The sequence below is a fragment of the Larimichthys crocea genome, chromosome I (genome assembly GCF_000972845.2).
Source record: "Larimichthys crocea isolate SSNF chromosome I, L_crocea_2.0, whole genome shotgun sequence".
Taxonomy (NCBI): Eukaryota; Metazoa; Chordata; class Actinopteri; family Sciaenidae; genus Larimichthys; species Larimichthys crocea.
The window spans coordinates 39,746,482-39,763,784 of record NC_040011.1 but is presented as its reverse complement, the minus strand read 5'-3'; the positions used below and the strand labels follow the sequence as shown (position 1 = coordinate 39,763,784).

At 39.6% G+C, this 17,303-nt stretch overlaps 1 protein-coding gene across 2 annotated transcripts; it reads right to left on the bottom strand.

Moving 5' to 3' along the window:
• Nucleotides 1-1,208: 1,208 nt before the first annotated feature.
• Nucleotides 1,209-6,588, bottom strand: adrb2a (adrenoceptor beta 2, surface a). Of its 2 annotated transcripts, XR_002042539.2 has the most exons (3): nucleotides 6,425-6,588; nucleotides 4,674-6,113; nucleotides 1,209-4,201 (listed from the first exon to the last, which is right to left on the bottom strand). XR_002042539.2 is itself a non-coding variant. In XM_010737523.3 (2 exons), the coding sequence occupies exon 2, from the start codon at nucleotides 6,111-6,113 to the stop codon at nucleotides 4,860-4,862; it is 1,254 nt and encodes a 417-aa protein (XP_010735825.1). In that variant the 5' UTR covers nucleotides 6,425-6,588; the 3' UTR covers nucleotides 1,209-4,859. The 2 variants fall into 2 exon arrangements, 1 of the variants encoding a protein (XP_010735825.1); XM_010737523.3 differs by having other exon boundaries at nucleotides 1,209-6,113.
• Nucleotides 6,589-17,303: the final 10,715 nt, after the last annotated feature.

The window sequence follows — 17,303 nt, the reverse complement described above, 5'->3', positions numbered from 1 at the left end:
TCTCAGACAACATGGTAGGTCTAGATATAGTTATATTGCCTCTTTATCTTGTTAGTAATAAGTCTAGTATTAGATATTACCATGCATAGACTTATATTTGAGAGCTTGAGACGACTGTGGGCAAAATAAGTTGAAGCTGAAGTTTCTCTGTCAGCATTGAAAATTGTCCATCAATCTCCAGAGAACACATGCCGGATCTCACAGACTCATGTATGCACGCATTCCTGTGGAGTGCCCTCAATGCAAGTCTAATCCCTTAAAAGACATTTGATAGGACTCTAACTAAAAACAGTATAATCTGCGGCTGCAGGGGAAAAACTAAGAGGGATCAGAGGTGAAGAGCTCTTGTGTGCGAAAGTGGATGCATATATACTGAAGATGCCTCGACAAAGAGGAACCTGTAGGAGGAAAGGATGACTAATGAGTTGATAAATAGCTGTAAGACTATTTAAATTATAAGAAGTAAGTCTAGGGATGATACTTGAGAGTTTACAGAAGCTAATAGATCACAGTATTGCTCTGTTTTTGAATGAAAATGGATAATGATAGACTGAATGAGATAACAGAACATATGTTACCCCCAGTCATACTTTGTATGACTATACTAACAGGAAGGACTGTTATTATCGAGTATACATGAAGAAAAGAGAAAAAAATGAGAATGAAAGCACATCTATCAGAGTTTCCTTGATCTGAGGCCAAACTGATAAGAGCCTATCAGGTGTTTTCTACATTCCTAGCAACGCTAACTACTTTAAAGGGTTTTAGATCTTCATTCAGCAGATTCATATTTCATTCTTGAGAGAAACACGACAAACGCTATGCAATCTAACTTAGTGCCAAATATTACGACATTTTTATAGCTCTATATATCTCTACGGTCTTCCTCCTTTGGCTTTCTCGGATAGAATTAGGTACTCCGTATAATCTAAAATTACTTGGAACACTGACATGCAGTTTCAAAAGGAGAATGGAAACATTTTCATAATATCACGATCTCCCTCCTGTCCGTCATTCCATCTGGATCGCTTCCTGACGACTGCTTTTCCCATACTGAAATAGAGCTAACTGCTGTCAGCACGCAGGCTCGATGCATTCATATGTCTCATGACTTATTCTTTTGATTGCTTGTATATTTCGGACTTATAGGGTAAGTATAGGGTCTGCCTCTACCTCTCACTGTGCATTGATCATTAAGGACACGGCGATGAGGACATAACATGCCACATGTACATAATTTATTTCAATACAAATGTTACAGCACATACACTTGCTTTTTTTTTTTTCATAAATACCACAGTATACCACATGTTGTAACAGGCTTCATTACCTTAACAGTGACGAAAACTTGTGCGAAAATAGCTTGCAAACATTTAGTAAACATTCAGCTTGAGTGACAACTTTTTTCTTTTTTTTTCACTCCGGCCATGAAAAATAGTTCACATACAATAGGTTTACTTTTCATATGACGGCTAAAGCAATATTTAAATTTCATAGAAAATTCACATTCACATACATCTATTTATCAGAACAGTACACCTTCAACAACATCTATGCTGAGCGTTTGTTTCTCATTTTTAGTTGCAAACAGGAAGGAGGACTTCCACAAAAATATGGTACAAGAGTTTAAAAAAAACTCTCCAGCCATTAATTGTTTATAGCTCATGAACTCAAATGTGGATTCAAATGTTAAAAAGGTTACAAATGTTTCATGAAAGTGCTATACAGTGCTGTTTAAGATCAGATCATCTGTTTTTGGGGTGCAAAGTGACTTTTATTAAATCGGAACAAGAACGGATCAGCGAGGACAGCATTAGCATGAGCCCACGTGAGCGTTGATGTGTTTGGCACAAAGTATTAAAGAAGCTTTAATGTTTGCAGAGTTGGTATAACCAGACCAGCGAGTAGACGGGCCAGATTTCAGTGTGAGAACTGAATGTTCATTATATGCATCAGTAGATGTGGTTTATGGTTCCAACCCATCAGCTTTACTTGGAATGTTTGTAGTGTCGGCTAATCATTCAAGACTCATTGCACATAACTGTGTTGTGTCCTCCAGCATGAGAAGACATGATTTACATTCCTTATTATACAGGTGTATTGATGAAACAGTAACCATGAATAATTCTGAGACAGCTGAGGTGCAAGGAGAGGCCACTGCCAGGAGGGAGCAGTGTGAATATATAGTTCACAACCTACTTCACTTGGACTAAAACAGATCACTTTGAAAAGGGAAAGGGAACTACAGTCCACAAACACATCACCACAAATATATAGCAGACATGCAAGTGATAACTTCTAAAAATGACAGTTGTGTTAAATACAGACTTTTTTTTTTTTTAATCCAGCAGTGACTCATCAATTTATCAATGATTCAATTCATTCTGAGTGAATATATCGAAAAAAATCTTGGTCTTGAATCTTTATCCGTTTTGTGCTTTGTGCATGCTGTACAGTGAAAATGTTGAAAAGAGAAACCCTGGAGAACATGTGTTATGACATTCAACCCCTGCATTTACTTTGCTGTAAATCCATGACCAATAAAAACAGAAAAAAGATCAACATACTGGAAAGCTTGTTTTTCACATGGCGAACATTGACGTATGATGACACCGTATTTACGTCCATTTCTAAGGTCTGTAAATACAGTGCTGACCAAACCTAGCAATACAGTACATAGAGATTCCTCTGAGGGAACAAAGTTCACAGTTTCGGCAATGTCAGCCGACCTTACTCCAGAGGCAACGCAACATGCACTAATACACAGGTCACTAACACCGATTTAGACTGGCAGAGGAGCCCTGCTCCCCCTCCTGACTGCAGTAGCCACATTTAGCATGCTGTCACTTTGATCAGAACAAACTAGAGATCGCCAGACAGACTAAGAGAAAGGGTGCCACATCTGCACCAACAACTCCATTACTCCTGCTGAAAGTAATGATCTTGCAAGCGTTTCGGAAAGTGTGGAAAGAAAAGTGTGGAAATTTTCCAATTCAAGCCAGGCATGCTAAGTGCTCATTTTCCATTAATGTTTGCCTAAGTCAAAAAATGACATTCTGAGTCTGCGAAGACTGGTGATAAGGAAGCCAGTCTCATTTCAGGTTAGGCTATTAGACCTCATCACAACCTGCAAATTGGGATTTTTGTAAATTGTTAATATATTCCTGTGTTGTTTTACAAACGGAGCTATCTGATGCTCCAGCTAAAGAGATAGAGAGATCCGGCATCTGGCAGAGATAAGGGATTTAATTGTGTTTTTTTGGCCAGGCTCAGCTTCCTGGAGACTGCACACTAATAAGTGCCTAAAGTAGACTGACTTAGAACCGACTGAAACAACTGGAACAGCTGAGGTGCTGCTCAGTGGACTGACTGATTTCAGATCGAGACATCCGTTTACAGCGAGGAGACTCTGGGAAATGTCAGTGGGCAGCGTGACCAAGGTGCACTGTTTTCTCATCTCCGTTCGTCGGCCTTAGTAGTCACTGCGACCAAGTCTCAGGCCTGGAACTTTGTTATCACTTGGCTATTTCGGCACACTGTTTATTATTATGTGTGTGGTTTGTACCCTTGTGCCATAAGGAACAGCGTCTCTGGTTTCAGTAAACACTGTCGATGCTGAAACACAGCAACCACAAAATCTAATAAACAGCCATGGCTTGTGTTAACTATTAATTTTGCCATTGGCGCATGAAGGGGACCGGAGACGAATAGTTTGTCAGCTATTAAATGCATCAAATACCAGTATAGATGTTGCAAGTGAACTCATGGATTGAGTGCATATTATGGTATTGAGTGTGCAACATCCTGCATTTTGATTTCTGCATTTTAACACCTGCAAGCTTTAAAGGTCAACCCAGGGTAAATCACATTAATCACAACGATATCTGCTGTGCACTCACAGATAGAAGATATCTTCAGGGCTGATAATAGAACGGATGATACAATATTTACAAAACTTTTTTATCATGTGACTAGCAGAAGTAGCAGAAGATGGCCCCAGGCGTTCCTCATCTTGCACTAGTGAGACGTAGATAAGTTTATAATCTCTGGTATTATCTGCTGGCAACAGGCCGGCCGTGCAACAGGCTGTAAAAACACTAGAGCAGGGAGCAGCGCCTCACATTGCTGAGCAGTGAGCAGAGAGAAAGAGAGACAGGTTCTGCCACACCTGCTGTTGATCATCTTTCACACCGTGACAATCCTTAAAAAAAGAGGAAGAAAAGAAAAAAAGGGAACAAAACAAAGCCAAATTATAATTTTGCTTGATTTGGAATGTATCTCGTCAAACAAAGCACCAAAAAGGCATGAAGTCTGATCCTTCCATACTCCTGTCCATTTTATGAAGTTCTCTTTATCCATGCCGAATTGGCATGAGAGAATGGAATTTACAACCTCGACGTTCACTCTGAATTTCAAAAATATTTTTATGCTAGTAAGCCGTGAGATCTTCTGCCAAGAACCACAAATTCAATTAGAGCCAGATAATTAGCAATTATATAATGCACAGTCCATTCAGTAAAGGAAACAGAACAGCTGACACACCGTCCACTGTGGACAGTGAGTTTATGTGAACTACTTTTCGATAGTCAAGAAACAAACATTAAAAAAGGTGTGCTGAGGTAGATGGAAATTAAACATGACAAATGTAACAAAAGGGCAAGTGATATACCTACAGTATTTATTCACCACGCTGATGGAGGAAGAGAAACACTTTCCTCAGCTTCTTTAAAGCAGTCTCCAGAGACTCCACCAGTCGGTTTGACTGGTCTTACCTTCATTAGTCAATTGGAAAAAAGTTTATGATAGCAGTGTAAACATGTCTGAGTCACCCTGTTGACAGAAGTCTCAGGGATCCCAGTTTAAAGGGCAGTTGTTACAGTCGGTAAGCTACAATTCCCATTGGGGTCCACTGCTCTGTCCTCAACACTGCACACCTCTGCTCCTTTCTCCAGACACCCTTCGTTGGCATCACTGTCTTCATAGCTGCCCTTACTCCTTCCTTGTTGCTCACTCAGCCAGCTGTGCCTGCTGTAGATGTATCCATTCACAGGCCCTGTGTTGCTGAGTCGGTTGCTCTTCATGCAGAGGATTTCCTTGAAGGCATACCTGAACTCAGGACTCCGGCAGTATATGAGCGGGTTGAAGGCAGAGTTTGCATAACCTATCCAGTTCATTATCTTGAAGGTGAGATCGAGGTCACTTTTGAGATTATTCCATATGGCTACCACCACATTGAGCAGAAAGAAGGGCAACCAGCACAGAGTAAATATCCCCATAATGATGCCCAATGTCTTTAGGGCTTTATGTTCCCGCAGGCAAAACTTGGCTTTCTTATTGCCACGTCCATTGTTGGCCTCGAGAGATTTGAGGTTGCTGTTGTCGTTGTTATGGAAACGTCCAACACTTTGGTTAATCTTCTTCAACTGGCGCTTGGCTTCCAGGAAAACGCGTCTGTAGACAAACGCCATGATAACCAAAGGGATGTAGAAGGAGATGATAGAGGAGGTGATGGCGTATTCCATGTTGGTGTTGAACTCACAGCAGTTGCTGTTTTTAGTGCAGTTCTTGGCGCTTACATCATCTGAAATCCACCACTCCATGTGGATGGGCAGGAAAGATATCAAGGCAGCAATCACCCACACCAGCACAACCACAATGCGAGCTCTACCCTTTGTCAGCATCGACTGGTAGCGCAAGGGAGACGTGATGGCCAAATAACGGTCTATAGCTATGACACAAAGGGTCTCAATGCTTGCAGTCACACAGAGCACATCGGTGGCAGTCCAAAAGTCACACCAGAAACGACCAAAGTGCCAAGTCTTAAAGATGTTGTTACAGGCACCAAAAGGAATCACAATGAGACCCATGACCAGGTCGGCGCAGGCCAGGGATGTGATGAAACAGTTGGTGACATTTTGGAGACGCTGGAAGCGGGCAATTGCTATTATGACCAGGATGTTACCAAAGACAATGCAAAAGACGAGCAAGGACATGATCATGCCCAGCAGGATCATTGTTGCCTCACTGAAACCCTCCTCTTGCTTAGCTTGGTCTGACGTGTCTGACATCTCTGTACTCCCATTGAGGTACACTGGGGGGGTTGTACTTCCCATCTGAAGAGACCATATGTGGATAACACAGACACACAAACACATACAAGGAGGTGAAGTTCATAATTTAAGTCTTTAAAAGCAGCTTGATAAAAAATAAACCAACCACAGACACATCAGTGCAAATGTGTTAGTGCTAACTTTATATGCATATACTATCTGTTACCATTTCTACTTTTAGTTTGACAGAAAAAGAAGAACAAAAATTACGTCAGCAACACCACAAAACAAACTCATGCCATCCTGTTCAGGCTTCAGCAAGCACATCTCATAAAACATGTGAAACTAACCAAACAAAAAATAAAAGTACAAACCTCCACAGGTAGCTGTCTTGTTTTCTGTCTCCCATACAAAGTAGAAATGTTACAGTTCAGGTAGTTCCTGTAAGTATTCACTGTCACATGTCCTTTCTTTCTACTGTCTGTTTTTTCTTAATCTCCGTGTGCCTCACTCACTCAGCCCCTCAGTTGAGCTGTGTTTCTTCTAATGTGTCTCCCAGGCTATTTGTCAGAGCCCTTATAACATGCAGTGATGACATCATGGTCAGTGCTCAGCCAATCAGACAGCCTGTCTGACGAGAGTGCTGAGAGCTCCCGAGAGTTTGAACACATTGTCCCTGCAGCAGCATGAGAAGCTGCAAACAGAAGCAGAGACTTTTTTTTCTTAACTTTTAGTTTTAGCTTTACATTTTTTGAAAAAGGTGTTCATCTTAAAAGTATAAGTAGTAAAGTAACTAATGCAATGCAAGCATTGTGCTGAGATAAAACATGTAGTACATCTTAAAATAGACAATGCTCTCTTTGACTCTGTACAGAGGAAAAAGTTAAACTGACCTCAGTTTATATCTATGATTTATTGTGAGGATTGACTTTCATGGTTCCTCTTGCTCCTCCTGTGTTATTTTGTTGCACAACAGGTTTGACATAAAAATGTAAGAGTGGTTAAGTCCCTGCAGATACATAAAAAAATCAAAAATATTTAGTTGTTTATGGACTGTTACAATTATAAATGTCTAAAGGTTAGACAAGACAAAAAAAATGTTTTTATGCTTCATGTATTTCTATGCAAAGACTGTCACATTCACAGAGAGCATTCTGTTATTTAAATAGTGTATTGAAGTATATTCAAAGTATTCAAAATTTTAGACAGACTGACATGTTATCTATGTTGTAGCTAAACAAATACAGAGCTCTGTGTTGGTACTGGAATGCTATCATCATATTCTCTGTTTGGTGAACAGATCAGCTACTTGACTTGAATGTAAATGTTTTTTTTCTGCGTCTCTTTGTGCCTCAGTCCTGCTTGCACTGAGTCTATCTATAGACATACGTTTTTGTATACAAGCATAAGCTGAGCTGTTTACTTAAAAAGTAAGACCACCATTGTCCTATATAAAGTGAGAGCGCTGGTAAGTTCCAGACAGATCTAAACGAAACTGCACATCACATGCAAACAGATTGTAAATGTTTTACAGACATATAAAACACACCGGACAACAAGTTAAAGTCTGTGTAAAGGCAATTCTGAGATTTCTTTCAAAATACTTGGAAAATAGCTGAAAACGGGAAAAGACTTTGAATGATATATTACTGAAATGTGGAGTTAGAGGTTAAACCATCAGTTTTCTGTCCAGGATTTTGTGGGTGTTCCTAAAGGGTGGCTCGATGACACACTGAAGTCACCCTGAGCATACCCCTGCACTCCTAGCAGAGAGATAGAGATTAACTAATCTCACTCAGAGTGTTCAGTCATGTCATTTTCTGAACACATCTGACATCAGTCGCTTCAAAATGGCTGCTTAACTGCTCCCTGCAGTGGGCGTAGCTTCAGCAGACACACACCCACAGACCTGGGGCTGAGGAAACTCCTCATTTTTACCCAATTTTGACACCTGATTTCATAAACTTGTAATCATTCAAATCTGGCTGGCTAGTTAATAACACTTTCCTTTTTGGTCTGACGCGCGCAGAGCGCATATTTATTCTTACTTTACACAGACTGTAAGTTATGAGTTCTGAAAACACAAAACTCTCTGTGTGGTCTAACAAGTTGTAGATGGAGAATTTTTCATTCAATATTTACTGCTTTACTGTCCCTGACCTTTGGTCCCTGTCACACTCACTCCAGATTACTGCAGTTAAATGATGAGTCTTTGAGTCATTTGTCATCAGTAGATAAGTAGATTCAGGCAGTTCTTGTTGTGTGATGTTTTTAGTGGAGTCCTCTGTGATAATAATCACGAGCTGAACACAAAAGTTCAACTACAGTGCAGTGGAAGGCCAGACTTGTAAATAATATAACCATTATGAGAAGAAGATATACTTTATTAATCCCCTCACAAACAATTATTTTTTTCACTCAGTTTTTATTTACATGGATTTTTAACCACAAACACACATACAGTACAAGTAAAAGGCTCATAGACATGCAACTGTGGGGAGAGAGATGGTGGAGTGATGGGCAGCCAGCCAGACCGGTGCCCTGCGAGCAGCTGGGGGGGTTCAGTGCCAGTCCACCTCGGCAGTGCCCAGGAGGTGAACTGGCACCTCTCCAGCTACCAGTCTATCTTCCATATTTTGGGTCCATGCTGGACTTGAAACGGCCACCCTCCGGTTCCCAAGCCAAGTCTCTATGGACTGAGCTACTGCCCCCCCCCTATTATGATAGAGCATGGATCATAAACAGGCCTTTGAGATAAGTAGGTGTCTTTAGTTCTCTACGGGAGCTTACAAGCGTGTTTGTGGTGATAGTTTCCAGAGCAGAATGCAGACACTTCAGGCACTGTGCTTCATCCACGTACAGTAGCTACGTCACAATGGGCTCTCTCACAACTATCTATATGACTAATAACCAGTTAATCCACATGCTTGCATCTCAATACTCAGCATTCATACAAATATTCTATGGTTTGCTTTTTCACTGTTAAAGATTTATGTTGCCCTTCACTTCTGCAGCTGTGAAGTGAAGCCAACGGGAAAGTGCTAAATACCTCAGTTCCTCAAACATCCACTTGAGGCTGGCTACAAAACGATTAAAATGTCTGACTTCACAGCAGAAATAAACATGTTTACAGCCTGGTACAAAAAACAGTTTTGGTCTCTATAGCTAATTTACCTGTTCATGACAAGTGTACCGAGGCTGAATGTAACTCATCTGTTCAAATTACATTAAGGATTGAAGTGACAGGTGGCTTGTTTGAGCAATCAGGCCTCATTCAGCCTGCCTCAGCTCCACCAGTGCTCCATGTCTTTGTTCATTTTCTGATTAGCTGGAAGCCGATGGAGGCAGGATTTCCAATTTGCATTGGCAGCAGCCAGAACCACCGCACTCTGAGCTCTTTAGAAACCTGTCTATGTTCTATACAGTCTATGGTTTCCCCTCCTCACGAAGGTTCCAGGGAAATTATCAATATTTTCAGGGCAGATTACCATAAAATGTACTATAGATATTCATTACTCCATGATTTCTACAGATTGTGATGATTCTCTGACTCTCTTGTCGCACTATAACACTTTGTTGCATGACAGTGTACAATATCTTGCTATGTTTGTATGATCATGGATATTTATGATCTCAGAATGAATTCAAATGTTTTGATGACCTCTCGACCTGCCCAAGAAACATCACAATCATATGCACACATTGCTCTCAATTTGACAGAACGCACCTCTGCCACACGCCATTTCCATTTTCAGCCTACCCCCTTGCATCAGCGAGGTGAAAATGTCAACACTGTACCAACCCCGCGCATTTTTGTTCCCATTTGAATCATGTGACTTTAGTGACCCCCGTGGCCTTATCACTTTTGCAACGTACAGGACAATCCCAACATGTTTAGCCTCGCTCCTGATAAGGCTCTAAAAACAGAAAAATGGTCAGTATGTTGTGTGCAATCTAGCTTGTGGGGTAGGCTGAACATTGCACCCATTGTGAACTTAGTTTTACCTTTCCGTTTGAAGGGACTAAATGTCTCTGCTTATACTTCAAAACAGATTACATAAGTGAAAAATTGATTATACTTTGATGTTTGATCAAATGGTGCGTGATGAGCTGTGGTATCATCTGAGGATGATGATTTTACATCCCAAACTCTTTAATATTAATCGACTACTGCACTTGTTTGACTCCATCTGGTTTATGCTACATGTCCTATATGTAATGTGAATATAATTGCTGTCCTGTGCCCTGTTTTGGAAAGTAGGAGGCTGCATGTTCGATTAATCATTACTGGTTTCCTCAGCCTGTGACATCTGTCTTCCTGTATCCTGACACTCCCAGGCAGAACCATTTCACATTTGGATAACCCTCTAACTGTCTGGGATCCTGCCCTACATGTCCTAGATATTGTAAACCACTCTGTTTAGTCAAGCACTGTTACAATAAATCTATCTTCCCTCCACACAAATTCCCACTTTTCTTCGTCATGGAGTGTTGTGATGTTGGCCTGATGACCCAAACTGTACTTCCCTCCTCCGACTATATTTTCCTGTAAACTCTGAGGAACAATACCTGGAGACGTTGCTCCTCTGGGGAAAGGTTTCAGGAGCATGAGAGGAAATGAGAGAACCTTAAATGCTTTCTCTCACTTGTTCTCTGAAATGTCAATTTACTTTACTGGTGTTATATTTATATTGTTTTTTTTTTTTTTGGCCTTTTCAAGCTTTATTTTGATAGAGACAGCTGAAGAGTGACAGGAATGTGGGGATGGAGAGAGAGATGGGGAATGACATGTAGGAAAGAGCCACAGGTCGGATTCGAACCCTGGGCTTCTGCTCTACCAACTGAGATAAACACCACACCGACATGTTTTAAAAAAAATAAAATACACGAAAACATGTATTCCATTTCTTGCTGGTAGTTAGATGATTGATGACAGTCTCATGTCTTATGAAACTGGAGCTAACAGCCGATGAGCTCAGTTTAACATCAGGGGGAAGAAGGCAACACAAATTTCAGACTTACATCTAAACGTCACAATCAGAACTGTATAAACAACACATTGTAGTTTTATGTGTTCTGAATGAAGAACTATTTCTTGGCCAGGTGGAGTAGGGCTGTCTGTTACACTCTCTTCCAGTTTGCTGAGATAACTCTTCACCCCATGGATTCACATTTAGCATATAGATATTAGACTGAAGTTATCGTCTGAATTAGAGTATTTCATTTTGCAAAATGTTGAACAGTGGCCAGGTTGCGCAGCTGACATTTTGAAATGTCATAGCAGGAAACTCACAGGTGTATTAATACCAGCATTCCACTTATGGGAGGTCCTGTTATTGTGCATGCTGGCTTCACGGTCGCTGTTTTAAGGAGACTTCAAGAAACTGACATGTCCTTACTGTTATTAAGTCCACCTGTTTCCAGTAGTTTTACTACTACTAAATTCCTACACAGTAAAATCTATGAGAGCCAGCAGAGTTCATTTAACACTTTTAGACAGCATTGAACACCTGCAGCAGAGCCATCAGCCATTATGAGTCAAAAAATATTTTTTGACAACTTAATGTAATACCAACACTGAGAAATCAGTACAGAGAGTGCAGCAATGGACCATTTTCACAGCAGCCATTTTGACATGAAATAGTAGGGTCAGCGCAGGTGTTCCCAATGATATTAATTAAGGTTCCATTCCATTTATTGCAGCAGAGAGCCAACATGCACCACGGCAGCACCCTGACTCGTTTAATCTGAATGGAACGGAAACTTATCATTGGTAAAGCCCGTGTTGACCCTATTTCATGTAAAAATGGCTGATCAACACTCATATTATACTTTTATCTATTGATGCAAGTCTTAATTTTCAATCTCACTCTTAAGCTTCTTCTATAGAAGACAAATGGGCAATGACATCATCAAAGAAATCATTTCAAATTGAATGTGATACGCAGAAAAAAAAACAGTATTTCTCTGCTGCTTACTGTCCTGCTACGTCTGAACTATTTAATATCTGATTCAAGTAATTATTGTCCAGTTCAATCATATCTTTATTTAACTCAATGGAACAAAGACATTCCCCTTAGGATTAATTCAGAGCCTGAACCACTAATTGGGTCTATGGTATATGTCCCCAGGGGACTGTGGGTGAGGTCCACCCAAAAATGGGTGTATGACTACGAGTAAGACCATAAATCCCACACTGTTTGCACTGCCATGCAACTATAGAGGCCAAGTATGTTGCAAGTGGAAAGTATCCAAATCTTATTACATGCGGTTGAGATAAACAGCACAAAACTATTTTGTATAGTTCAAACGAAGGCCTTATATAGAATAAGCATTTATTGAACGGGTTATACGAGTCATTGTTCTTTCAGTTCGCCCCTGATAAAGTTCAGACAGAGGAAGAGGTTATAAAAACACTTTACTGTACTATTCAACAATGTTCGGGCTGTGGCCTCCAGACGGAGCTTAACATATACAAAAGATAAATAAAAAAGGATGTCATGGGGTCTGACCAATGTAACACATGCAGTACTGCGTATGACACAGGAATTTTTTTTAGCATGTAAATTTACATTTTGACATGTGAAGCTGGAGCTTATTACACCGTGCTATTATGTTTCTCAGTAGGAATGTCCCGATATGTCACCACTACAAATCAGTTAACATTTCCCTGCATGGCATTAATGGTAATGAAAATAATGTCCACGCCCTGGTACTGCAGTCAATGAGAGAGGGCTGACTGACTGATTTTCTTTACTTGGCAGAAATCTTGTCTCATGGGAGTCATTTTGTTTGTCTGTCTTATTGATCCTGACAAAGACAGAGAGAAACACTGACAGAGGGTATTCAACTTATTATTTGACATGTTTGAAAAGGTTAAAGGTTGAATGTTGGGGTTGACCCAATGGCCTATTTGGTTAACCAAAATTTTCTATTGGAAGACAGACTTAACTCTGGGACTTAAGGCAGAATTTATTATGTGAATTAAGCAGTCAAGGCCTGAGCTGAATTATTACCTTTGTGTAACCCTATGGGAAGAAATGTAATGCATTACTGTCCTTGTGTGGATTTAATTAGTGTGTAAGAATCTGTACCATTCAGCAGAAAAGTCCCTGTAGACCTCCAGTCAGCACAGAGGGGAATTATAATCCGTCTTTGCTTTAAAAAAAAAAAAACAGTGATTCAACTCTCAACTACTTCTAATAAAATATAAAGAAAAAAAAAGACTCCTTTCTCTAACAGTTGAAGAACTTTCTACAGCTACCGATGGTGTTTATACTCTTAGGTCCTGATGCCATTTAAATCCTGATTAATGTGTTGCCTCATTTACTGGTAATGGCCATAGGCAGTGGTGAATGTCAGATGGTGGCCGTACAGTAAATAGAGATATAAATAAATGAACAGGTTTGTCTCCCAAACAGATTGAATGAAAGGTGGATGGACTAGAGGCATATAAGGGCCTATCCTGGGGCCACCAGTGATATTAACCATCTGCATGGATTTCTGGACTCCAGTTAGTATTTATGGAATGAAAATAAGAATGCAAGCAATTTTTTTTCATCACGCCTAAGTTAATTTTCAACCCCCTGACTATACTTTGAGCAGACTGTATGCTTTATCCTTGATAAATCCTACAGAAAAAAGATTTATAATTTCTAACCTGTTGTAACCCACCATTTATAACTTTTCAACACAGAATTTGTGTTAATTTGCTCCACTAAATTAAGAACTCTTATATCTACAAGATTGTATAAATTTGCATAAGCGAGACACCTGCGAATGGGGTTGACCCGTGGAATTAGAAGTTCTTTGTTCTTCCCACTTCTACAATGATTAATGCGTGAATAAACAGGGTGTGGGCTGATTTCTTTCTCTTTACCACTTAAGGAAGTGACTCCATCTTCAAGTTTCCGTTAGAGTGATTAATTGCTGAGAAAGAGTCAACTTTTGACTAGATCCAAGCCAAGTGGAGAAAGAAAGCAACGACCAACTGTGTTTTTGTTTTTCACCATAACTTTGGCAGACATTCAACTTGTATAAATAGCTGCAGCGTTGAATGGTTTCTGTCTGCTGAAGCCGTGTGTTGGAATGAGACATGAGAGCAGAAGCATTTACTGTGAAATAGAGAAGGACGGAGCTACGATGGGATCTTCATGTTTCAAAGTTAATGCTTAAAGGAGGAGGGCTTTCCATTCCTTTGGCAGTGTGTAAACTGAAAACATTCACTCTGTCATTTATCACTTATTTACCACTCATTTAGCACTCTGTTAGAATGTCCCACCCTTTCACACACACATATACTATATGTATGTGCACCAAAATAGGTGTCTGTGGTAATAAATGAAAATGCCACCCTCAGCCTCCCTCTTCCTGACAGGCTTTTTGTTTACAGCCTTGGATTAGAGCGACAGAACAGACCACATCAACCCCTGAGAAGGTGACAAATGAAAAAGCCACATTTAAATTACCTTTGAGAGATTTTGTAACACAACACGACCATCCATCTCCTGGTGCTGCTTTCGCTCTGTGTGCGTGTGTGTGTTGGTATGTGTGTGTCCTGCAGCTGCAAACATTAAACTGCATTGTTTTGGGTTTTTTTTTTTTTGCCTTGGCAATGTAAACACTTTTATTAGTGTATACAGAGCTACAGAACTTCTGTTTGCTTTTTGTTTATTACTCAGCAAGAATTATGTATACGCAGTGAATCTGCAAACTGCCTATCAGCATACTGTGCATCACCCTTTATTTCCTGTAGCTCAGCTTTTATCAGGGTTTCCTGCAGAGTTCACTTTGCAGCGAGATGTGTGATAACAACTTGAGAGCTGTCACCAAAAATACTTTGAAGGTTTTTAGGTAATCTACAGTTGTGTTTTATTACACTGCTACACTCTATTTCTCTGGACGTAGTTGCAGTCAGGTGGAGGCACATATTTGTTTTAATACAAAGACCAGATGGACTCTGGATCGAAGTTATGCATGACAAAAGATATCCATTCTTTTTCAGCAGTGTAGCTTTGGATGTCTAAGATTAAGCCTAATACCGACCGAACAATGTTCACGACTTGTAATTTAAGTTTCAAAAATGTTCTTCCACTTATTATACTACGATTAAAATGCTGCATTGCTGCTTCTTGTGTCGATAACAAAGTCCCACTCTCTGTTGGAGGTTCTGTTTGTAATTCGGAAAAACTAATATAATGCATCACGGGTGCATTTTTTTTCAGGAGCCTTTAAATGTAATTCTTCTTTCTTCGCAATCAGGGTAGCTTATATGACTTTGCAGTTCAGTCCAGTGAAGCATGAAATTGGAGGCAACCCACTCATTTTTTTCCAATGAAGACTAATGTGTCAAAAGAAGCATCAAATTCAGGACAGACGTGAAATGAAATAAATTAATTGAGACATTAATGAAAGTAGTAGATTGTGAGATTGCTTCTTGAGCTAATTTCATTAGCGTGCATAGCACATAAGTCACCGATCTAATTAATTAAAAAGAAGTTATCTTATGTTGCTTGATTCTCTAACACTGATGTTATGTTACTTACTGTATGTTCTGACTGAATCAGAGTAGATTTAAACCATTTAAAGGAGGAAAACACATGTGAGGTGCATTACCATACCATCTGTTCAGTTACAAACATCACATTTAATGTAATTTAATAATGTAAATAGCATTTTTGCCACCTGCTACTTGTATTGTATACATTTATCTGATAAAACTAACACAGTTGTCAACCATAGTGTATACTGTACAATCCAAATATGATTTACTAATTAGACGGAAGCAGCTGCACTAAAACACTTTATCTTTATGAGGATTGAACATGTTCCTAAAGACTGCAAGGACAGAACAACTGTATAATGGTATTTCTCTCTGGGTTATTGTTTCTTCTCTGCAGCTTTCCGCCTTCACCGTGGATTTATGGAGATGCCTGTTCTTAGCTCAGTGTTTTACTGGATAATATTTTTCATTGCCGGCTGCTTTGACTGTAACTCAGTGAGAGAGATTAGCAACATGAGAAGAAATGTTTACTCTGTACACTGTTGCAATGCAGCACCAATGTGTGGCAATCTATTTGCTATCGAACAACACACTCGCTATGAGAACATGATTCATGTCAACACTAGGCTGCACGCACAGATGGAAAGTCTGTTCTTAGTTCTGTTGTTCTACACGCATTTTTCCTTGTTTCCAAGATGTAATGTAATTTTTGCAGTTCAACAGTCTCAACTTTCATCCTAAGGAAAAACTCTGATGATTATTACCATAGAGTCCTGCAAGGAAGTCTAATCTTTGCACAATGAACCATTGCTGCCAACCAGTCAGGCTCATTCAGATCTAAATAAATGAACAAAAATATAAACATGAAGTTGGTTGCTTTTCTGCAGGTTGTAGTGGTCATCCAAAACCCGAAGGGTTATTTCAGTTTCCACCATTTAAATTATCGCTGTGACTGATCTTCTCTGTCACACTATGAAGTTGTGATGATTCAAACAGACGATGCGTGAAAGGGAAAGGAACTTACCAAATATCTACTGTCTATTCAGTGTGGGGTTAGGGACTATACACAAGTTATGATGAGTAGAGGGTGGAGCTTTATGTTTCATCCAGCGTTCGGTTTTTTATGGACTCTTTAAGAATTCCTACAATCTCTCTAATCATAATAAATCTGAATTAATTTGATCATATTCATAATAAAAAAGGTGCATTATGAATTTAAGATGTTGTTTGTTGTTAATTACTGTGTGAAATAAGAAATAACACATTCTTCCTCTTGCAAATTACTTAGTTACTGACTATATGACATTGCACTATTGTCTCACAATGGTTACTTGTCGTCAAAATGGCCGATGTTTAGTGTTTACTCTCCCCCCAAAAATAATTACACTCCCTTCAACAGTGGACTCAAATTAATTTTCATAAAGTCCTTTATAGATGTGACGGTTAGGGCTATGTTTATTTATAAGGGTGTACCAAACCAGACAGAATTTTAAAAAGTGAGAGGCCCAACTCAAGCCATGTTGACATGATGACTGACGTTTTTAAACATTTTTTGTCTGTGAATGCAGCCAGAATAATCAACTTAAAAATATTTTTTTATGTTTGTGAAACTAGCTGTCTGGCCAGAATACTGTATTTGATTATTTTTTTAATGTGCATTCTAGTGTTGGGATGCAAGACGAAGGTGCTGTCACCACAAACCATCTGCTCTCTGTCTTTGTGCATCTTGTTGTGTTTATGCTGCAGATGTG